This window comes from Ostrinia nubilalis, chromosome 4, assembly GCF_963855985.1.
Source record: "Ostrinia nubilalis chromosome 4, ilOstNubi1.1, whole genome shotgun sequence".
Lineage (NCBI taxonomy): Eukaryota > Metazoa > Arthropoda > Insecta > Lepidoptera > Crambidae > Ostrinia > Ostrinia nubilalis.
In genome coordinates this window covers 1,195,646-1,220,152 of record NC_087091.1, presented here as the reverse complement: position 1 = coordinate 1,220,152, position 24,507 = coordinate 1,195,646, and the positions used below count along the sequence as shown (strand labels likewise).

At 42.8% G+C, this 24,507-nt stretch overlaps 1 protein-coding gene across 1 annotated transcript; it reads right to left on the bottom strand.

Annotated features, from left to right (window-relative positions):
- Positions 1–1,873: 1,873 nt before the first annotated feature.
- On the bottom strand, positions 1,874–23,706 carry LOC135088444 (tubulin alpha-8 chain-like). The gene is made up of 9 exons (XM_063983255.1): positions 23,552–23,706; positions 22,527–22,755; positions 22,085–22,257; positions 21,006–21,134; positions 20,274–20,444; positions 19,591–19,731; positions 18,952–19,167; positions 4,109–4,272; positions 1,874–2,953 (listed from the first exon to the last, which is right to left on the bottom strand). The coding sequence occupies exons 1-9, from the start codon at positions 23,552–23,554 to the stop codon at positions 2,821–2,823; spliced, it is 1,359 nt and encodes a 452-aa protein (XP_063839325.1). The 5' UTR covers positions 23,555–23,706; the 3' UTR covers positions 1,874–2,820.
- Between the last annotated feature and the right edge of the window lie 801 nt (positions 23,707–24,507).

Below are 24,507 nucleotides of genomic sequence, written 5' to 3'. Positions count from 1 at the left end.
AAAATGTTCTCAATAATTTAACATACCTTTGTCTGTGGGCTGAAGATGTGGATCACTCGCACTTCTGATATTTATAAAGAAAAGTTGCTAGTTGATCAATTACTTATTTATTCAGGATACTAATTTATACATTTCCAACATTATAACACCTTAAAGTTACTACTTCTTGCTTTCAATGCTCCAACTGAACTGCCTGTCCGGCGGCATGCCCGCGATAAGGCAACTTCCCCTTCCATTCGTCAAAGTCAACCGGCTCGAAACGACTTATCGACAGCATGCCCCGGAAGTAGTCAAAATCAATACTTAAATAACAATTTATTTCTAAATTACTAAACTGTATACAATAAAAATTCTAAAATAATTACATTAAATAATAAACATGAAATATGTAATTGAATATAATACAGAATAAATTCTGAAATCATTCTAATATCTGCAACAATGTCCAGGAAGTAATCAAGTAAAGTATTGAATTTTAATAATGGGTTTTTAAATTCTACCAAAATTATTACAATAACTATCTATAAGCAACTAATAATCGTATAAAATACAATATTAATTCTAAAATCATTACATTTTGATGATATTTCATATATTTTAATTTCTCTTCATTTCGTATGAAATATTTGTCCTTTCTAAACTGCTGATCTCTTCGCATTTCCTCCTTGTCATCAAACCTCTGTCTCTGCAAGAGTTTGAACGCTTACCTGTCGAAGAGATGCAAGAGCTTCATCTGGCACTGCGCGCTTGAGGCCGTGGAGGACGCTGCTTGGAGCCTAAAAGTGTGCGAGACCCGTTGGACCCCGGAAGAAGAGAGGAACGTTCAGGGTAACGGCTTATAACCGCATGGCTTCCAAGGTACCCACTTTTCCATCCTTCAAGTAGGAGTCTTTCCGACCTGACATCGTGCAGTTATCTTAACTATTAGAGTCTTTTAATATTTAGGCTGAGTTTTAAGAAATTTGTAGTGGCAATAATATTCACCAAACCGAACCTAATTAACGACCCTGAATCCCTTGAGATTGGCACTATCTATTACAGTGGTTATAATATCTTAATTGTTAACTGTATATGAGCATACGAGATAAAAATAAATTGTGTCAATTGAGAGGGAGCTGTTTTATTTACATTTTTTAATTTCATACAAGGAACGGTAACTTATATAAATTTCTGCAAGCCGGACAACCTCTTTTTTCACGTGCAGACAACTCACCATCTTCTTCGTCTGCACCGGTGGCGGTTCAATTCCAGTCACCAAGCCGCCAGGAAAAAATCCTTTCTTGCACGTGCAAGGAATTTCTGAATTTGTTAATAGTTTTAACATATTCCTAACAATTTTTCAATACTATAAAAAGAAGTGGAAAGGCTTTATTTTCTGAAATAAACATGTTGACGTTTTCTTAAAGCGTGCGGTATGAGTGCTCCTATTTATTGGCCATAACATTTTTATCTTAGGTTTAACAAATTTTTAAACTTCATCGCAATGTTTTAACATATTTTAAGTAAAACTTCCTCGATTTTTGTTAAGATTGAAGCAAGGATCACTCATTCCACATGCACATGTATGTACCTATATTCTTCATCATGCAAATTACTAAACAGAATTTGATGCAATCTTTTTTTTATTACGATTTTGAAATAAAATTACAATACCTACCTACATAAGTATGAACTTGACTGAGCGAAGCCGCGGTCCTATGTAGTATGTTGTAGTTTCTTTCCTTTATTACGTTCTTAGTGTGTTGCATTGTGTGCATTCTTGTTTAAGATAAAATTTCGAAAAAGCTTAGTGGTGGATTGCTATTGTGTACCTACCTATCTATAGAAGATACGTTTATTACTCTTCTACTCTACAGCAAATGAAAGCCATAAATGAAATAAAAACATTTTATTAAACGCGGACATCAGACGGAACACTCGATTTTTCATTGTTTTACACATACACGGACGGACACAAACTACACATTACACTTACAATAACGCGATCCCTCCGCACACTGCGCGATTCGCCACAAAACACGTCCAAAAATTATGCGTAAATAGTAAAATGTGTAAAAATCTCCAAAAATATAGTTTCTCCGTCCAGTATTTGCTGAGAAAATTTAGCAAAAAATCCAAAAATAAAAAAAATATAAAAGACGTCGCAAGCCTGCTGGGAGAAGAAACTGAAGAACGGTGAGGGAGTGTTCTCGGGCTTAATTATCAGATTTGATAGATCTTTCTTGATAGTTTTCCACAGAAGTGACAAGTCAGAGGCAACTGTATCTACAACTCCACGATCTTCTATTCTTATTCCTTCACGCCTCAGTAGCTGAGGCAACTCGAGCACCGCCCGACCTCGGCGGACATTTTCGTACCTTTAATTAATTTCGACTGAACTGCCATATTTAACATTATCAAAGCGGCCGCGGTTTTGGGCGTCCGCTCCGGCGACGACTGCCCGGCCGCCTGCCGCGGGCTGAGGCCAGCGTCCGACGCGGACTGTGCACAGTCGGCTAGGTATGGAACAGGTAGGCATAAATTCGCAGGTAGGTCTGGATTGGATTGAGTACTATGGCATCTTGGCTAGATATTATGGAACTCCTTTGTGTAATTTCGCCTGTTATTCTTCAACATAGCGTTAGACAGATTCCCCAAAATTTCAAAGTCTGTAAATCGGAGATTTTCCTCCAATGATTTTGTCTGGTTCGGCGACATTTCCATGATATCTCCATTTTCAATTAGCTTTGTTAACCGTGGAGCTGGCGGTCTCGCATCGCATGCGGCGAGTTCGCGTGACGTCACAACTGAACGGCGCCAGATGACGTCGCGGCTGTGACGTCAGAGCTCGTCGTCGCAGCCGGGCTGCATGTCGGACGTCTCGATGGCGACCTCGTCGTAGTCCCGCTCGAGCGCCGCCAGGTCCTCCCGTGCTTCGGAAAACTCGCCTTCTTCCATACCTTCGCCTACGTACCTGTAACAAATTGGACTCTTATTACAACTAAGTGAGGACAAGAGGACAAGTGAGGACAAGAGGACAAGTGAGGACAAGTGAGGACAAGTGAGGACAAGTGAGGACAAGTGAGGACAATTGAGTGAGGACAAGTGAGGACAAGTGAGGACAAGTGAGGACAAGTGAGGACAAGTGAGGACAAGTGAGGACAAGTGAGGACAAGTGAGGACAAGAGGACAAGTTAGGACAAGTGAGGACAAGTGAGGACAAGTGAGGACAAGTGAGGACAAGTGAGGACAAGTGAGGACAAGTGAGGACAAGTGAGGACAAGTGAGGACAAGTGAGGACAAGTGAGGACAAGTGAGGACAAGTGAGGACAAGTGAGGACAAGTGAGGACAAGTGAGGACAAGTGAGGACAAGTGAGGACAAGTGAGGACAAGTGAGGACAAGTGAGGACAAGTGAGGACAAGTGAGGACAAGTGAGGACAAGTGAGGACAAGTGAGGACAAGAGGACAAGTGAGGACAAGTGAGGACAAGTGAGGACAAGTGAGGACAAGTGAGGACAAGTGAGGACAAGAGGACAAATGAGGACAAGAGGACAAGTGAGGACCGGAGGACAGGTGTCGAACCGGAGGACAGGTGTCGAACCGGAGGACAGGTGTCGAACCGGAGGACAGGTGTCGAACCGGAGGACAGGTGTCGAACCGGAGGACAGGTGTCGAACCGGAGGACAGGTGTCGAACCGGAGGACAGGTGTCGAACCGGAGGACAGGTGTCGAACCGGAGGACAGGTGTCGAACCGGAGGACTGGTGTCGAACCGGAGGACAGGTGCCGAACCGGAGGACAGGTGCCGAACCGGAGGACAGGTGTCGAACCGGAGGACAGGTGTCGAACCGGAGGACAGGTGTCGAACCGGAGGACAGGTGTCGTACCGGAGGACAGGTGTCGAACCGGAGGACAGGTGTCGAACCGGAGTACAGGTGTCGAACCGGAGGACTAGTCAAACCGGAGGACTAGAGTCAAACCGGAGGACTAGAGTCAAACCGGAGGACAAGTGTCAAACAGGAGGACAAATATCCCTCAGGACAAAATATATCGAACCAGACGACAAAATAATGTCCAATAAGAGGATAAATGTCCCTCCGTACTCAAATGCAATATTCCACAACTTACCAGTGCACGAAGGCCCGCTTGGAGTACATGAGGTCGAACTTGTGGTCGAGCTTGCCCCACGCCTCGGCGATGGCGGTGGTGTTGGACAGCATGGAGGCGGCGCGCTTCACCTGCGCCAGGTCGCCGCCCACCACCACCGATGGGGGCTGGTAGTTGATGCCCACCTGTGGAGATAGGTTGGCTGTTAAGCTAGGATATGACATAAAATATGTTTTTTAATAGACCTCGAAGGGATCCTTCCCAAGTATAAGTATACTCTATATGGCTAGTGCACAGCGTGGCATCATGGCGGAGCAGAGCGGAGCGGAGAAGTGTTTTGAATAGCGAATCAGATTTCAATATTTCCACTTCTCTTCGCTCCGCAAAGCTAAGCTCCGCGCCGCGCTGACGCCGCTGTCAAATTCTATCGAAAAAAATTTGTCCGCTTGGCACTACTCCGCTCTGCTCCGCTCCGCCTCACCTGCTGGATACTGGAATAGTACGCCTGTACGAAACTTTAACCATACCTAGGCGTCAGGCATCAATCGACAAATCGTGATGCCGGCGCGTCCCTTCATGGCCGCGTAACATCTTTGGGCACAACTTCCTAACGGTACAACATACAGCACCGCCATGTGTGCTTCTCTACACTAACGGCTAATCTAGAGAAATGCTAAATGCCCCTGACTTCACGTGGATCTCACCTTGAATCCCGTAGGACACCAGTCCACGAACCGGATACCCGCGCGTCCCTTCATGGTCGCGATAGCAGCGTTGACGTCCTTGGGCACGACATCCCCCCGGTACAACAGGCAGCATGCCATGTACTTCCTGAATGATACAAAATACTAATCTAGGGAAAGGTTTAAATAACCTGACAGATCTCACCTTGAATCCCGTAGGACACCAGTCCACGAATCGGATACCCGCGCGTCCCTTCATGGCCGCGATAGCAGCGTTGACATCCTTGGGCACGACATCCCCCCGGTACAACAGGCAGCACGCCATGTACTTCCCGGATGATACAAAATACTAATCTAGGGAAAGGTTTAAATATCCTGACAGATCTCACCTTGAATCCCGTTGGACACCAGTCCACGAACCGGATGCCCGCGCGTCCCTTCATGGCCGCGATAGCAGCGTTGACATCCTTGGGCACGACATCCCCCCGGTACAACAAGCAGCATGCCATGTACTTCCCGGATGATACAAAATACTAATCTAGGGTAAGGTTAAATATCCTGACAGATCTCACCTTGAATCCCGTAGGACATCAGTCCACGAACCGGATACCCGCGCGTCCCTTCATGGCCGCGATAGCAGCGTTGACATCCTTGGGCACGACGTCACCCCGGTACAACAGGCAGCACGCCATGGTGCGTTTCTCTACACTAACGTCCAAACTAAGGAAAGGCCAAATACCTGCGACTTCACGTGGATCTCACCTTGAATCCCGTAGGACACCAGTCCACGAATCGGATACCAGCGCGTCCCTTCATGGCCGCGATAGCAGCGTTGACATCCTTGGGCACGACATCCCCCCAGTACAACAGGCAACACGCCATGGTGCGTTTCTCTACACTAACGACCAATCTAAGGAAAGGCCAAATACCTGCGACTTCACGTGGATCTCACCTTGAATCCCGTAGGACACCAGTCCACGAACCGGATGCCCGCGCGTCCCTTCATGGCCGCTATAGCAGCGTTGACATCCTTGGGCACGACGTCCCCCCGGTACAACAGGCATCACGCCATGGTGTTTCTTTACACTAACGACAAATCTAGGAAAAGGCTAAATACCCCTGACTTCACGTGGATCTAACCTTGAATCCCGTAGGACACCAGTCCACGAACCGGATACCCACCCGCTCGTCCCTTCATGGCCGCGATAGCAGCGTTGACATCCTTGGGCACGACGTCCCCCCGGTACAACAGGCAGCACGCCATGTACTTCCCGGATGATACAAAATACTAATCTAGGGAAAGGTTTAAATAACCTGACAGATCTAACCTTGAATCCCGTAGGACACCAGTCCACGAACCGGATACCCGCGCGTCCCTTCATGGCCGCGATAGCAGCGTTGACATACTTGGGCACGACATCCCCCCGGTACAATAGGCAGCACGCCATGTACTTCCCGGATGATACAAAATACTAATCTAGCCTCGTAAGACCGAAGAGTAAATTGTGTCGACTTCTAAGTATCGCCGAATGTGCTTTCAGAAGAACGAATAATTTGAAGTAGTAAACGCCGAGCACTTCGACTAAAAAAATTTCTATGTTAGAGATTTTCTTTTGCATTCATATTTTCAGGGGCCCTATATAATAGTGCATAGAGCTTATTTTAGGTGAAAAATAATAAAAAAATGTTTTCTCTTAAAAGAACATTCGGTATTACAGACTTTAAAAAGGAAAAGTAAATAAATTGTATTTTATACTTTAAAGTAAAACATAAATGTAACCTTCTTAATAAATTAATACTACATAAAGATACAATAACGATATTAATAAATGTAACTGAAAAGGAACAACGGTTTTAATTTTATTTAATGTTTCATAATTAGTACTTGTGACGCGCCCCGCGACGCATCGACAGCCCTAGCACCGAGCGCAGAGATTTTGACAACCCTACGGCTGCGCGGCCGCACGCCGCACGGACCGAGCTAATATATGAGACGGCGGCGACCGCGGGCGCCTAGCATTCGCTCGGGAGCCATTGCAACAGCCAGACGTTCGCGCGCGCGTCTATCGTTCCCTCGGCTGCATTGCACAGAGTCCCTAGCGAATTGCTACCCACACTGTTCCCACTAACCCTAACTGTTCGGCTCTGGCTTGATTCGATACCTCGTTAACTCGGTCAGGTGATCTAATTGTCGATTCGAGACGTTCTATCGTTGATAGCCTATCGGTTCTCGTCCTTACCGAGTAGTGCATGCGATACTCACTCCCAACCTGCGGTAGCAATCCCGCTGCCACCCTTCCTGAACTTCATACCCCCTCGCCACGTAGGTCCGACGCCCTTTCCCAGTGGTATCATACTCATCAGAGGACTTTGGTCTCTGGCTCGAGCTATTGAACCACGTCCTACCCCCCTAGTTATAAGTATCCAAACTAACACTCGCTAAACCTCGCACAGGGCGCCGCCCCTCTCGCGGATACGTAAACTAGTCTCGGGACGCGAACCGGGCGCGTCGTTATTCCTCTCGTTGTAATAGATTAGTATATTGTGATATAACTTGTAAAGTACTTGTAAACTTGCTCATTATTAAACGATAGTAATTTAGAGTCAGTGAAACTAGAATAAGTAAACTATTGTGGAACCTGAATTACAAAGTGCCATTGTGTTATTAATTGTGCGTTTCCTTGGTCGAATATCCCTGTAGGCATCCTGGATAGGTACACATCCCTCATCGCAGAAAGCGAACTGGGACTTAGTACTAAACAGCGGGGTGTCAGACTGAGCTAGCTAAGACGCCCCGTTGCAATGGCGCCCAACTAAATAACCCACGGAACCTACAGGGACCACCAGATCGCTAGACACAAGCGAAAGACCACAAGGAACGCAAAACTTCGCACCAAATTGATAATCACACATGTCAGAACCGACATCTTGGATATACAAACTCAAGAAGACAGAACTTGAGAACGAGTGTAAAAGAAGAAACATAAAAACGGAGAACAGAACCGTACAAGAACTGAGACAGAACCTCACAGAAGTACTCAGAACCAAGCAGTCCCATCAACCAGTCCAGTCCACCAGTAAGTCCGCCGAAGACAGTGAGTCAGAAACCGATTTCGAAGACACAGAGATGCACCAAGAACCAAACATGTCGTACACCATGGATCAGACCGAAAACATAACATCCAGATGGAACCTAAGTTTTGACACATGCAACGACCCGGTGGAGTTCCTAGAGCAACTGGACGAACTCATGTCATCGGGCGAGGTCAAGCCAGATAAAGTGCTCAAAGTGCTCCCCAGATTCCTGAAAGGAAAGGCCGTACTGTGGTATAGAAATAATAAAAACTCGTTCACTACATGGAACGAATTCATAGAACTCTTCAAGTTGACATTTGTGAGCTGTGACAGTGACCTGTTAGCTAAAATAGTGAATTATAGGCAACATCACCGCCAAAAATTCACAGACTACCTTATTGAAATACAAACACTCATGCGCAGATACGCAAAAATGTCAAAAGAGGAAGAAATAACTAGAATCTACGAAAACATGAACGCAAAATACAAGTACTATATCAAGAAATCAGAAGCAGACTCGGTAAGCAAATTGATACAACTGGCAAACGACTATGAAAATGTCACAGCAGAACGTCAAACTAGCTTCACAGATAGAGAACCACGAAATAACTACCACGAAACAAGCACAAATCAAGAACACAAGGAGACGGCATCATACATACACAATTACAACACAAATACTTGCTGCTGGAGCTGTGGAAAACACGGGCACTCCATGAAAGATTGCAGAAGTAAGAAAGTACTATTTTGCAACGGTTGTGGCAAGATCGGCAAAATGAGTAAACAGTGTTGTAAGAAAACAAGTGAGTACACACAGTCCATGACAATGAACACAAGTCCGCAACTTAAAGATAACCGTCCCTTCGTAGATGTATCGATACTAGGCGAAAAATATCAAGCACTCGTAGACACCGGCGCCACAAGATCATACATCAACGACCAAGTGTACAAGAAAATCGTAAAAAGAAACCTGAAACCGAAAACAGTAAGCATAACAGCTAGCATGACAGATGGGCACACAACTCGAATTAAAGAAGCACTAGACTTGCAAATTAATATAAAAGGAAAAACAATTAACCACCAAGTGTTATATCATCCACAAATCAAGAGTATACTGATCGGCATGGACATATTGAACAGAATAGGAGCCAAAATAGAATGGCCCAAAGATAGTACCAAGCAAGAGGAACAAGTGGGAACAACGTCAAGAAAAAGTACAGAAGTCAACATCGTACATACATACGAAATGGCCGAAACACCGACAAGTAAGAAAAAACACAAGATCAAACTCGCACACGAAAAACTAATCAAGAAAAAAGACTATTCACAGAACCCTAAAAGTCAAGAAGTAATAAATAAACACGTAACACGCTTAAAACAAGAAACAAAAGAAGACTGGATCCAAAAGAAAATTCAAGAAATACAAAAAACCGGAAATAAGGACTATAAAATGTCAAACAGCAAATTATACAAGAAAATAATAAATCACGCATACGGACCAAGAACAGAAACATCACCAGACTGGAAATTATGCATAAACAATAATGAAAAAGACCAGATCCTGAAAGAAAACCACGATACATCAACCGCAGGTCATCTAGGAACAGCAAAAACACTGAACAAAATATCACAGAGATATTATTGGCCCGGTATGTACAGAGATGTGTCAACGTACGTCAAGAACTGCAAAATCTGCCAAGTTAGCAACGCACGCAAACCCTGGAACGCAGTGTCTACAGACCCAAGTAGATCACTACCCAGATCATCAAACCGGTCCACAGACTGGACCGAAATCCTCGATGTCGACACCGTCGACCACCCACAAGACCTGGACTGGCGCGAGTCCGGCCCTGGAGAGGAGCCGACCCGAGCTGAGGACCAGACCAGGAGGCGGCCGGGGAGAAAGAAGAGCCGCGGCATGAAGAGGCGAGCACCGCCAAATCCAGATCCAGCTGAACAAGGCCAGTAACATTTACTCGTAGCTTAACTTTATACCTAAGTCACGTTTCCAATAGATAGATAAAAAGTGCATTGTAAATGTCTAGTCAGTTCTCGTTAAAGTAAATTCATCAATATTAAAAACAAGTCAGTAATGTAAAAGTATTAATTAACAGTACATAGCAACCCTGTATAATCTAGATCATTCAGTTCTCGAATTAAATCTCGTTAAATATCATATACCAATAACCTATAAGTATTAATTAACATAACATAGTAACCCTGTATGATCTAGATCATTCAGTTCTTGAATTTAATCTCGTTAAATATCATATATCAATAACCTATAAGTATTAAATAACATTACATAGTAGCCCTGTATAATTTAAATAGTTAAAGTGTTCTATTTAATCTCGTTAAATAACTATTGACGCAAATCGCATTGTTATTTACTCGTAACTCGCAACCTAAACTCACATAAATAACAAACCGGTTTGTTACGCGCCAATAGTACTACCAGTTTCTCGATAACTTTTAAATACTCGTAGTAAACAAACATTGTAAGAACGATTCACCGAGCGAACTCATTTGCATATTATCAGTGAAACGCATTTTTTCTATTCGCCACGGGCGATCAACAGCACTCGCTTACTAGATGAATCATAACTAGATTTTACCTGCCTAATGGTTGCGCGCCGCGCCAAGCTGCATTCCATTTACATTAGGAAATATTGTTTATTGTAACTAAAACTTAACCACTTAACTGCCATTGTCTTGTATAACTTTTAATAATTATTATAGAAATTATTAATCAGATGCCTATTCTGAGCATACTAATTTAAATAATTTAAACTAGAAATAATAATAACAAGTACCATGCTTACTATTATTGTATTAAATAAATATTTTAAGTAATAATTGAATACTCGTAATAACAAAGTAAACAATAGACTCGTTTAATTAGTTCATTGGTTAATTGTAAACAAAAGGTCAAAGGTATCTTAATAACATTGTTTCAAAACTAAGTTAACTAAAATTAGCGTTTAATTAGTTCATTGCAAACAAAAAAAAATTACAGGTATCTTAATAACATTGTTTCAAAACTAAGTTAATTAAAATTAGCGTTTAATTAGTTCATTGTAAGCAAAATAAAATTAAAGGTATCTTAATAACATTGTTTCAAAACTAAGTTAGCTAAAATTAGCGTTTAATTAGTTCATTGTAAGCAAAAAAAAAAAAATTAAGGGTATCTTAATAACATTGTTTCAAGACCAAGTTAGCTAATATTGTTATAAGTAAATAATTAATGTCCCGTCATATTTTAAATAGAGAGTTATTATTGGGCTAACGATTAAGTACAAGTTCAATCATGTTTTACATTTAAATTTTTACTCGCCACGAAGTTACCCAAAAATAACTTATTATTGACATGAATTTTAGTTGTTCTTAAAGAACCTTTATGTACCAGACTTGTGATTTTTCCAGGTAAAAATCTCCAAAACAAGGGAGGATGTGACGCGCCCCGCGACGCATCGACAGCCCTAGCACCGAGCGCAGAGATTTTGACAACCCTACGGCTGCGCGGCCGCACGCCGCACGGACCGAGCTAATATATGAGACGGCGGCGACCGCGGGCGCCTAGCATTCGCTCGGGAGCCATTGCAACAGCCAGACGTTCGCGCGCGCGTCTATCGTTCCCTCGGCTGCATTGCACAGAGTCCCTAGCGAATTGCTACCCACACTGTTCCCACTAACCCTAACTGTTCGGCTCTGGCTTGATTCGATACCTCGTTAACTCGGTCAGGTGATCTAATTGTCGATTCGAGACGTTCTATCGTTGATAGCCTATCGGTTCTCGTCCTTACCGAGTAGTGCATGCGATACTCACTCCCAACCTGCGGTAGCAATCCCGCTGCCACCCTTCCTGAACTTCATACCCCCTCGCCACGTAGGTCCGACGCCCTTTCCCAGTGGTATCATACTCATCAGAGGACTTTGGTCTCTGGCTCGAGCTATTGAACCACGTCCTACCCCCCTAGTTATAAGTATCCAAACTAACACTCGCTAAACCTCGCACAGGGCGCCGCCCCTCTCGCGGATACGTAAACTAGTCTCGGGACGCGAACCGGGCGCGTCGTTATTCCTCTCGTTGTAATAGATTAGTATATTGTGATATAACTTGTAAAGTACTTGTAAACTTGCTCATTATTAAACGATAGTAATTTAGAGTCAGTGAAACTAGAATAAGTAAACTATTGTGGAACCTGAATTACAAAGTGCCATTGTGTTATTAATTGTGCGTTTCCTTGGTCGAATATCCCTGTAGGCATCCTGGATAGGTACACATCCCTCATCGCAGAAAGCGAACTGGGACTTAGTACTAAACAGCGGGGTGTCAGACTGAGCTAGCTAAGACGCCCCGTTGCATACTTTTAAAAGTACTATCGGTTTTTATAACATACACTAATGATAGGTTAAAATGTACAAGAAGTAAAGTGAATATTCATGTTAATTATAATATTTACTAAACTAAAAATCAGAACGTTCTCATGGTAAATTTTCTCAATCATATCATAATTTTAAAAGTCCAATACTCAATCCCATCTCAATAGAAAAAATATACAAAAATAAAACTTTCACCATCAAGACCGAATGTTCCTTGCAAAGAACTTTTATTTTCAAACGAAAAAAAATCTTACAAAACTACTTCAAATTGGGAAAAATAATTTTTTTGCTTGTTTAGCTGTATTTTAACTTAAATTATACTGGTCAGTTTTGCAATTAAACTACGTTTACGTGAAGAAAAAAAATTAATCGCACATCATGTCTTCTCGGACGAACCACCTTGTCAAAGAAAAATGATAATTTGACAGTGACATTTTGTTTTTTTTATATTAATAAGTTCGGATACCTGATTTTGAATACTTTAAGCCATAGACTATCACTCTTTTTTTTCGATAGGCGCGAATTTTTGAACTTAAATTTATCGCTAAAGTTTTATAGTCTATCCAATATAGCTTGATTAGAATGACAGCTGTCATCAAAAGTAACGACATAACTTTGTAGTAGCGATCAATGAGAGCTAAATATTGGCGGACAAGAAATAATTCACGTCTGACCTACAAACAATATTTTCGACGACAGTGCTTCCAATAAAAATGATAATTTCGTGTAAATGCAGCGTTAAATTACACCAATAAGTAGTAATTCGAAATTATAAAAATCAAGCTAGAGTATTAACGACGTCTCTACAAGGTTATCTCGAGTTACAAAAATGTTAGTGTTGGGACATATCGACAAATGTCATATTAAATTAATCCCATGGGGTGTAAGCGCTCGTTCCTTTTATAAGGACAAAGAGGCTCACCGAGGTGACCGGTGATCAAAAGGCTGGCAGCTATTTCGGCCAGAGAATTAGCCTGGCCATTCAACGTGGCAATGCTGCCAGCCTTTTGGGCACCATTCCTGACTGCGGCGCTGGGGGTGAAGTATTTTTTATTTTGTAAATAGTTTTTATCATTGGTAATTTTAAAATTTTAGTTTTTAAGTCATTTTAAATTAAAACTATTTTTTTAACATATTTAACAAATTTTTTTTCTTACTAATTTTTTAACATATTTAAGTCAAGTTATACGTTTTTCTAAATGTTCACTATTAAAAACCAAAAAACATTTTATTCTTAAATAATCAAACATCGGAAATCAATCACCGGTAATTTTTTGGGTATTCATAGCACCGTTGCTCTAGAAGAGATGCCCACCGCCCTCTAGCGAGAGGAAAAAACCACTGAAGAACACTGATGATAATGACTTCGACTTAGGTTGTATAGTGTACACCCTTGACATGAATTTTAAATTTTACTGTCTTTAAATTTAAATCATAATTGTCATTTTCTACACTAATATTATAAAGAGTGTTATGTATTAAAACCAAGGGTATGAGAATTATTAATTTTATAAACAACTATGTAGGTAGTTTGGTATTTCTATTAATAAATTAGTTTTGCTTCAAACCTCAATGTGGTTGTTTACTTTATTGGCGACTTGGAAAATTAATTGTAATTGTGTGGACAATGGCATCTAATATTGCAAATATTGTGTTTCCTGGACAGTTTAATCCTAAAAGTGACAAGTGGCGTGATTATAAAGAACAGTTATTGTGTGCTTTGGACGCGGCAGGTTATGACGAAAAGAATTGTGACAAAGCTCGTTCTTTGTTCCTTTCTCAGTGTGGAAAAGACACTTATGCATTAATTGCGTCATTGTTAGTGCCCAATAGACCAACTAGTGTGACTTTTACGGAAATTTTACGTGTTTTGGACCAATTTTATGAACCGGAAATTAACGAAATTTTGCAAGCGGGAAAATTCCACAAACGTGTACAATTACAAAGTGAAAGCGTGCAGGACTATGTAGCAGCGATAAGCCTACTTGCCGCCAGCTGCAATTTTGTTGACTTAAAACGTCAATTGAGGGACAGATTAGTGCTCGGTATACGTGATGATCGCCTGAGAAGAGATTTACTTAAGACGAAGCAAATTACGTATGAGATTGCCTTACAGACGTGTCTTAATTACCAGGCGACATTTCCTGATTTATACCCGGAGAACAGTACTGAAATGAAGCAAACTCCGTCCAATGTTTCCGAACCTATGGAGATTGGTAGAATAAAGTCCAACGAGTGTGTGCATTGTGCCCGTATACACAAGGCTGGAGAACGATGCCCCTTCACCAAAGCGAAATGTTTTTATTGCAAGCGCTTTGGACACATATCGCCTGCTTGTGATAAGAAAGCAAGGAAGGTGCATCAAGTTAAGGAGGAAGGTGTAAGCGATAAGACTTGGGAACCGTCAGAGAATATGAATGGTGTCTACAATTGCACAGAAAATTATCAGCCACAAATAACAGCTGAGCTGACCATCAATGGGGCGCATCTGAAAATGGAGATTGACTCTGGCGCCTCTAGGACGATTATATCAGAAGATACCTATAAGACACTGTGGTCTACACCTCCACCGCTGCATTCTACCAATGTGAAGTTGGTTACTTGGACTCGGGAACCCCTGAATGTTATTGGGGTAGCAAACGTACGGGCGACATTAGGCAACAAGGAAGCCCAATGCGAATTGATGGTGGTTTCTGGACGAGGCCCCAGCTTGCTAGGGAGAAATTGGTTCGAGCCCCTGGGTGTGTACGTTGCGGGATTATGTTGGTCCAATGAACAGATAGAACCTTTTAAACAAGAGTTTCCAGAATTATTTAAGGAGGGCTTAGGACGATACAATGGCCCTGAAGTTTCATTGAAACTGCGTTCTGATGCTGTACCAAAATTTTTGAGAGCCCAGCCAGTCCCATTTCCACTTAAACAGCAAGTTACGGACGAGTTGAATAAGATGGTCAAAGATGAAATTATAACACCGGTCAAGTACTCAAAATGGGCCACTCCATTAAGGATTGTAAAAAAGGAGGATGGCTCACTTCGCATCTGTGGTGACTACCGGTCTACAGTGAATGCTGCCATAGATAGCGACAGCTATCCGTTACCAACCTCATCAGAAGCTTTTGTCAAACTCAGTGGTGGAAAACTGTTCAGCAAGTTGGACCTGAAACAAGCCTATACGCAATTAAAGGTTGATGATCAGACAGCAGAGCTACTAACACTAAATACACCTATTGGACTTATGAAAATGAATCGCCTGGCGTTCGGTGTCAGCGCGGCACCTGGAATATTTCAGCGGGTGATGTCTTCGGCGCTCGCAGGCATGGATGGCGTTGCTTGTCTGTTGGACGACGTGGCTGTCACAGGAACCACAGCGGATCAGCACAATATAAGACTTCGTGATGTGCTAAGCGTATTAAATAGGATGGGTTTTCGTCTGAATCTGCAAAAATGTGTGTTTGCGGCTGACAGTATTAGTTTCCTGGGACATAAGATTGATGCCGAAGGTTTACATCCGTGCCCTGAAAAAGTAAAGGAAATTAAAGATAAACCGGCTCCGACAAATAAGGAGTCACTTCGTGCGTTTTTGGGATTATACAATTTTTATGATAAATTTTTACCAGATAAAGCCACCATCTTAGAGCCATTATACCGGCTACTGGAGACCAAGACTCCGTGGTCATGGGGACAAGCAGAAGAGACTGCCTTTAAGAAGGCGAAAGATCTTATTGCCTCGGATTTAACATTGGTCGGATATGAATTAACTCGTGAATTGATTCTTATTTGTGATTCATCAGAATATGGATTAGGAGCTATCATTGCTCATATAATGGACGATGGGACAGAGCGACCAGTGATGATGGCATCTCGAACTTTGCAGCCACATGAGAGACGATATGGCCAAATTGACAAGGAGGCGTTGGCTATTATGTTTGGTCTGTCTAAGTTCCATGAATATTTAGCTGGGCGAAAATTTTGTATCGTAACCGACCATAAACCCTTAGTGGGGTTATTCAACCCAACAAAACAAATTCCTGACCAAATTTCACCGAGGATGTTGAGATGGTCATTGAAACTCGGGTGTTATGACTATACCATTAAGTACAGACCTGGCAAAGCTATAGGAAATGCTGATGCTCTTAGTCGTTGGAATGCTCCAAACACATCTGCTATAAAGGAAGATTGCATAAGAGATGTCTTGTTATTAGAAGAGCGTCCAATCGGCTGGGATTTGGATGCAAGGAAAATTTCCAAAGAGACTGCGAAGGACTCGTTGCTGCAAAAAGTAGTATTTTTTGTCCTCCATGGTTGGCCCCGCGCTAATGTAGATCCCAATTTACAACCGTTTTGGAATCGCAGAGAGGCCCTTTCACTCAGTAAAGATTGTTTACTGTGGAGTAATAGGGTCATTATACCGAAGACACTCCAACGAGAGGTCTTGGAATTATTGCATACTCCTCATGCGGGTATCGTGCAAACGAAAGCATTTGCTAGAGGGTATGTGTGGTGGGTTGACATGGACCGAGAGATAGAAAGAATAGTGGCAGAGTGTGAGCAATGTCAGGCCGTAAGAAACAATCCTCCTAGAGATCCACAGGTATGGATCCCTACAGAAAAGCCCTGGAGCAGAGTACACGTGGATTTTGCAGGTCCGTTTCAAGGAAAAACTTTTTTGGTCCTAATAGATAGCCACAGCAAATGGTTGGAGGCTGAAATTGTTTCATCTATGAGCAGTGGAACGGTTATTGCAATTTTGAGAAAAATCTTTGCATCACAAGGATTACCGGATGTGTTGGTGTCTGATAATGGACGGGCTTTTAGTTCAGAGGAGTTTAATATATTTCTTAAGAAAAACTCAATAAAACATCTGTATTCGCCCCCATACCACCCGGCGACTAATGGTCAAATCGAAAGAGCTATCCAAACCTTTAAGAACAAGCTGAGGAAAATGGGTGAGGTCGATATGCCGTGGTCAGAAAAACTACCAAAAGCGTTGTATTACTTGCGTACGACACCTAACTGTAGTACAAATAAAACTCCAGCAGAGATTTTAAATGGACGTAGATATAAAACGGCTGTTTCTGTTCTTCACCCCGATAATACTCAAACCATGGCTGATTTACAACTGGAAAATGCAGCACAAACACCACCTAAAAGGATTTTTACTGTGAACCAACCGGTTTTGATAAGAGCTTATGGTCCTGGAGAAAAATGGCTTAAAGGCATTATAGATGTGGTTGAAGGTCCTTGTTCATATAAGATAAGGACGGAGGATGGTCAATTACACAGAAGACATGCTGACCAGATTTTAGCAAGAACAACGGCACAAGAACAACCTAATGATCAGCCTAGGCCATCATGGGACCGACCAGACATTGAATCAAATTCTGGGCAAATTTCCCCAGAGCCAATAGTTATACCTAGTTCTGATTTATGGCCAGATATAATTGGAGTACCTAGTAATTAAGAGTTTAATTTGATTTAAGTTCATACTAATTATTATGATTCAGTTTTGTGTTGATTATGTAATAATACTTAATTTTCGTTTATAAAGGGAAGGTATGTTATGTATTAAAACCAAGGGTATGAGAATTATTAATTTTATAAACAACTATGTAGGTAGTTTGGTATTTCTATTAATAAATTAGTTTTGCTTCAAACCTCAATGTGGTTGTTTACTTTAAAGAGGAAAACTTTGTTTGTTTGTTTGGTTGTAATGAATAGGCTCAAAAACTACTAAACCGTTTTAAAAAATTCTTTCAGCATTCGAAAGCTACATTATCCACGAGTAACATAGGCTACATTTTATTTTGGAAAAAAATATGGAGTCCACGCGGGCGAAGCCGCGGGCGGAAAGCTAGTTATGAATAAAGATATATGAAGAAAAATTGGGTGCATTTTTTCATATCATTTTTTCGAAAACTTATCGATACATCTATGTGAACCGTACGAAACATACCCATCACTAGTCACATTCGTTTGACAGCCGTCATTCTAATCAAGCTATATTGGATAGACTATAGTTCCTCTGAAGGCACATCCGGCGATACTTCGAAATCACCTCCGAAAATGTCTCGGCGTTACTGACTACAAAGTTTCAGTTCCTTCTGAGGCACATCCGGGCTTACGAGGCTAGGGTAAGGATTAAATATCCTGACAGATCTCACCTTGAATCCCGTAGGACACCAGTCCACGAATCGGATACCCGCTCGTCCCTTCATGGCCACGATAGCAGCGTTGACATCCTTGGGCACGACGTCCCCCCGGTACAACAAGCAGCATGCCATGTACTTCCCGGATGATACAAAATGCTAATCTAGGGAAAGGTTTAAATATCCTGACAGATCTCACCTTGAATCTTGAATCCCGTAAGACCAGTCCACGAATCGGATGCCCACGCGTCCCTTCATAGCCGCAATAGCAGCGTTGACATCCTTGGACACGACGTCCCCCCGGTACAACAGGCAGCACGCCATGTACTTCCCGGATGATACAAAATACTAATCTAGGGAAAGGATTAAATATCCTGACAGATCTCACCTTGAATCCCGTAGGACACCAGTCCACGAACCGGATACCCGCGCGTCCCTTCATGGCCGCGATAGCAGCGTTGACATCCTTGGGCACGACATCCCCTCGGTACAACAGGCAGCACGCCATGTGTGCTTCTCTACACTAACGGCTAATCTAGAGAAATGCTAAATGCCTCTGATTTCACGTGGATCTCACCTTGAACCCCGTAGGACACCAGTCCACGAATCGGATACCCGCGCGTCCCTTCATGGCCGCGATAGCAGCGTTGACATCCTTGGGCACGACGTCCCCCCGGTACAACAGGCAGCAAGCCATGTACTTTCCGTCGCGAGGGTCACACTTCACCATCTGGTTCTGAGGCTCGAACAGTTCTGCTGTGATCTCTGAGACTGACATGCCTTCGTGGTATGCCTGGGAAGACACCATGCATTTTGTGAGTTGTGAAGATTTGGAATGGGAAAGGAGACCTATGACGTCACCAGTAAAGCTATAAGTCTAGCTCATAGTGCCAGAGTCAGGGAGCGACACGGGAGCGGGTTTTTTTTGCGTTTGAATTTTGTTACGTTTAACTTAAGCGAGACTTCGATTTGTATGCTGTTACGTTATACATTATTTATATCAAAATCCGGTCTCCTATGCCTCTTCCACACCTCAGGCACTGATTGAATTAAGCTAGACCTATACCAAACATATAATTTACAGCCAAATGAAAACTGACTTCAAGGCGAGAATGAACTTTTTTTGAACTTGTGACTTTTCACATACTCCTTTGTTACTTATTTAAATTAGGTTTTATTGAAGGTTAGGTTACTCAAATGAGAGTAAGGTCCTTACCTTGTCAGCTGAAACGACAGGCGCATAGGCGGCAAGTGGGAAATGTATGCGCGGGTACGGCACCAGGTTGGTCTGGAACTCGGTCAGGTCCACATTGAGCGCGCCGTCAAATCGTAGAGATGCTGTTATTGACGACACCACCTGCAAAGAACGTGACCAATTTGTGATTATTTGTATTTATACCGGAGTTTAATGAGGGCTATCGTTTTAGCGCTCACCAGTTAGCGCCACTGTAGAGTAAGGTCCTGTCACTTGCTAGTAGCGAAGATAGTGGCACCAACTTGTGAGCGCTAAAGTGGTAGGAGGACTATCGCATTTGCACTCATCAAGATGGCGCCACTGTAGAGTAAGGTCCTGTCAATCGCCAGGGGTGCCAACTGTTAAGTATAAAAACGATAGCCCTCATTGGAATTCGTCCACCTTCGGCCTGATAAATCACTCCATCAGGGTGAGATACAGGACAAGATCTGCGTTATGAGTAAAAAAAGATTATTTAACCAAGCTGATGACAGCATGCACTGAAAAGTATACAATTCTATTGGAATATTATTGGCAGTGGAACAGCGGCCAAACAGGGTCACAGGATCTAGCTTCTTTGTAAACTTAAATACCAGGTACCAGGTAAATAACAGGTCAGGTCAATACATATGACAGCAGGTTTTAAGTAGAGCAGTGCATCTAACCTGTGATATAAGTCTGTTCAGATTGGCATACGAAGGTCGCTCGATGGACAGCCGCCTCCGGCAGATATCGTAGATGGCCTCGTTGTCCACCATGAAGGCACAATCCGAGTGGCCGATGGTCGCGTGTGTCGTCAGCACCGCGTTGTACGGCTCTACCACCGCTGTTGATACCTGGGTAATCATTCCGAAGTTAGAAATGGAGCATTTATTCCATAAGACATGAAGGCTGATTATCCCAACTAATATTATAAATGCGAAAGTAACTCTGTCTGTCTGTCTGTCTGTCTGTCTGTCTGTCTGTTACGCTTTCCCGCTTAAACCTCGCAACCGATTTTGATGAAATTTGGCATAGAGATAGTTTGAGTCCCGGGAAAGAACATAGGATAGTTTTTATCCCGGTTTTTGAAACAGGGACGCGCGCGATAAAGTTTTTCTGTGACAGACAAAATTCCACGCGGGCGAAGCCGCGGGCGGAAAGCTAGTTTACTATATTACAGGAACTTATTGCTACAGGAATGTGGAAAAATTTCACTTTGGAAAAAACAAGAGTGAAGAGGAATGACCATTAAATGGAAGCTGGCAGAGAATGCCTTGTGTCATTAGGTTTGCTTTGCGTGTGTAAGGCTCTATAAAATAAATGTAGTGGTTCCTAAATTATTATAGTACCTAGTAATAGCAACAAATTATTAGTAAATAATATATTGGCGGTAATTTAAAATAAGGGATACTTACTTGTGGTGCCGGGTAAATAGCGAACTCCAGTTTGCTCTTCTTGCCGAACTCGTCAGATAGTTTCTCCATGAGCAGCGACGTGAAGCCAGAGCCGGTGCCGCCGCCGAACGAGTGGAACACGAAGAAACCCTGAGGATACGCGTAAAATACAGTAAAAAAAATATTTTTGTATGAGCTGAGGTGGTATTAAAAAGTGGTCATAAGATTTAATTGCATAAATTCGCAAGCCAATCAAAGATTTTTAGGCAGGGTGAAACAAGGTAGGTCTATAACTATTTTGAAAACTTGGCCAAGGACGTAAAAAATAAGATGGGACAATAATTTTCATACTATCAACGCGAATAGTGGTGTGGTTAACCACATGATTATGCTAGGAACCTATTCAGTCTGTTGCGAAACCAATTAGGTTTAGCGTCGGTGAAATGAGACAAAGATGCCGTTTACAAATGAAAAAGGAACATGAAAAGCTAATTCTAATAGGTACTAGCAGCATAGGAAAGAGAAGAGTCAGCCAGTTTCTTGATCAGCTCCATGACGGGCCCCAACACCTACCGCCCCGGTGGAGCCATGCCATGAACAGCTTCTCAGGGTGGTACGAGTTGAGGATTGTTACCTGTAGTCCCATGCATTGGTCAGCCAGCTTCCTGACGCCTTCCATGACAGATCCGAGCACCTCCCAACCGGTGGAGTAGTGTCCCCGCGCGTTCAAAGAGTCCTCTTTCCGTTGTTAGCTGCTCAGGGTGGTAGAGGTGAAGGTCGTTACCTGTAGTCCCGTGCATTGGTCAGCCAGCTTCCTGACGCGCTCCATAACAGGCCCGAGCACATCGCGCCTGGTGAAGTAGTGTCCCCGCGCGTAGTTGTTCGCAGCGTCCTTTTTGCCAAAGATCAGCTGCTCAGGGTGGTATAGAGCTGACGGTCGTTACCTGTAGCCCCGTGCATTGGTCAGCCAGCTTCCTGACGCGTTCCATAACAGGTCCAAGAACCTCGCGACCGGTGGAGTAATGTCCTCGCGCGTAGTTGTTCGCGACGTCCTCTTTGTCCGTGATCAGCTGCTCAAGATCAGAGCTGACGGTCGTTACCTGTAGTCCCGTGCATTGGTCAGCCAGCTTCCTGACGCGTTCCATAACAGGTCCAAGAACCTCGCGACCGGTGGAGTAATGTCCTCGCGCGTAGTTGTTCGCCGCGTCCTCTTTGCCCGTGATCAGCTGCTCAGGGTGGTAGAGCTGACGGTATTCTCCCGTGCGGACCTCATCTGTGAAAATAAAATTCTGGTGTGAAGTGACGGTCGAGTTTAGCAAATCAAAGTTTTAATGGAAAGTTGGCATTAGTCGCACATGCCCTTTCTCCAAGTTGCCAAAGTTTCCAGCAAATAGACGGCTGCTAGTCATTGCAGGCGCGATCAAAGACCAATGACAGGTCGCCCGAACCATGCAGTCCGCTCGACCTGTCATTGGTCTATGATCGCGCCGGCGATGGCGATCTGCACGCTGTGGTTGAAGCATATGAAAACTCAAATCTCACCGATAACAGTAGCCTCCAGGTCCACCATGACGACCCTCGGCACCATCTTGCCCCTATCCGCCTCCGAGAAGAAAGTATTGAAGCAGGAATCCGCCCCGTTGGGGTCGGAGTCGCAGGCGGGCAGCGTCCCGTCGGGCCGGATGCCGTGCTCGAGGCAGTACAGCTGCCAGCACGCCACGCCCATCTGCACGCCCGCCTGCCCCACGTGCACCGAAATGCACTCCCTCTGCTCGCGTACAAACACACACACGTTATTGGGCACACTACACTGCTGGTTCAGTGAAGATTGGCAAGAGTTTGACATCTTCATAACTTAAGCTTCAACCACACCAATGCGTGCAGATCGCCATCGCCGGCGCGATCAAAGGCCAATGACAGGTCGCGCGACCTGTCATAGGTCATCTATCATTTCCATATTATGATCGCGCCGTGATCACGATCATGATGGCGATCTGCACGTGTTGGTGTGGTTGAAGCATTAGGGCACCAGACTAAGAAAATCAGCAACCAAAATGGGGCAAAGGGGGCGCTGCGCAAATAATAAAGTCTTCATTTTTGCGCAGCGCCCTTTGCACCAGGCTTTGTACTGATAGTAGAAGCCAAAATGAGAGATTGAGGATGGTTGTTGATTCGTGATAAAATTTTAAATCCGAAATCTATTTGGTCACGGTTTGGACATGTCATTCAAAATGGCTACCGTCAACTGTCAAAGAAAAGTGTGCAGAGCTTTTCATCATTGAAAAAAGGATTAAAAGAAATTAAATGCAGAATAATAATTATTCGTACCTAGTTGGAAAGACTTGGAACCGATTACGGATGTTCCAAAGCCATATCTTAGAAATTACTAGAAAAATATATCACAAAAGCAGATTCTTCTACGATTTTAAAAATAATTTCAGTTTCCACGAGTAGACTTCATCTGTAGGACCACACACTTTGAATAAACTTCATTTCAATGATGAACCACACTAGTTTGATCATAAATTGGCCAATAAATCAACTAAAATAACGCCCAAAACACTTACCATGATGTATACTGATAATTTTGATAAATCCGGTGTAAAAAGAAATAAATAAAACTATGAATCTAAAAGAACTTGAGTACGAAAATTTGGTCGGACTAAAATTTAGAAAAAAATTGCGAATCAGAGCCCGTCTGATGGGCCGCTTGGATCGATTGTTATTTCTTTTCCATTTTTGAATTTTAATATGGCTTGTCGATCACATTATTAATGGCCAGTAAATTTTTTAGTGCCAAAAAGTTTTCAAGTTGTTCTAAAGGTTTTATTCGAACAAAAATAGCACGTTCGAGTCTTCGAGTCAATCCAGTTTTTCACTTAGTGAATTATTTACAAATAACCGTAAATAACCCTAGGACTTTGAATAATAATTTTAATAAAAACTTATTTTATTTTTGCAAGCAAGTAGGCTTTTTATAAAAGCACTTTTACACGTCCCTGTATTAACCCTACCACTGCTTCGGGACAGTAAATGGGCCAGTGCTGAGAAGAAGCAGCGCAAAAAACTCAAGTCATCAAATTCAATTTAGCCTTTTTCCTTTAAATAATGTATTCTGGAAAACTTTACTTAGTCAAAAAGCTCTTGAGTCCTGCAATTATTATATCTTTAGGCAAGAAACTAGGATGCACTAAAAATATTCAATTTGGTTGTTCTTCTACTCGTATTTCATAATATAAATAAAGTAAATATTCTTATTTAATCATAAACCTTACAAAGCTACTGTGCAAAAGCAAACAAAGTTTGCAAACATACACCCACATGTAGGTATTTGGGAGTAAAATGCTCTACGGGTTTAAGTTTAGAGGGTGGCAAGTACACTGTACAGCAAGTGGGGCACTAAGGCGGGGGAGGCCCCCTCGCGGACAATGGCGATCGATGCCCACTGCTGGGCGGGTGAGCCATTAGGGCTGGCAAAAGAAAGTAAATTTTTAACGGTATAAATTATTTTTATTGTTTTACT

Bases quoted from the DNA above. Each gene is read 5' to 3' on its own strand.
- LOC135088444 (XM_063983255.1), bottom strand. The intron at 21,135-22,084 runs GTAACGACCGTC...GCGTATCCTCAG, and splicing joins ACCAATGCACGGGACTACAG to GGTTTCTTCGTGTTCCACTC. The intron at 19,732-20,273 runs GTTAGATGCACT...CGTTCTTTGCAG, and splicing joins TGAACAGACTTATATCACAG to GTGGTGTCGTCAATAACAGC.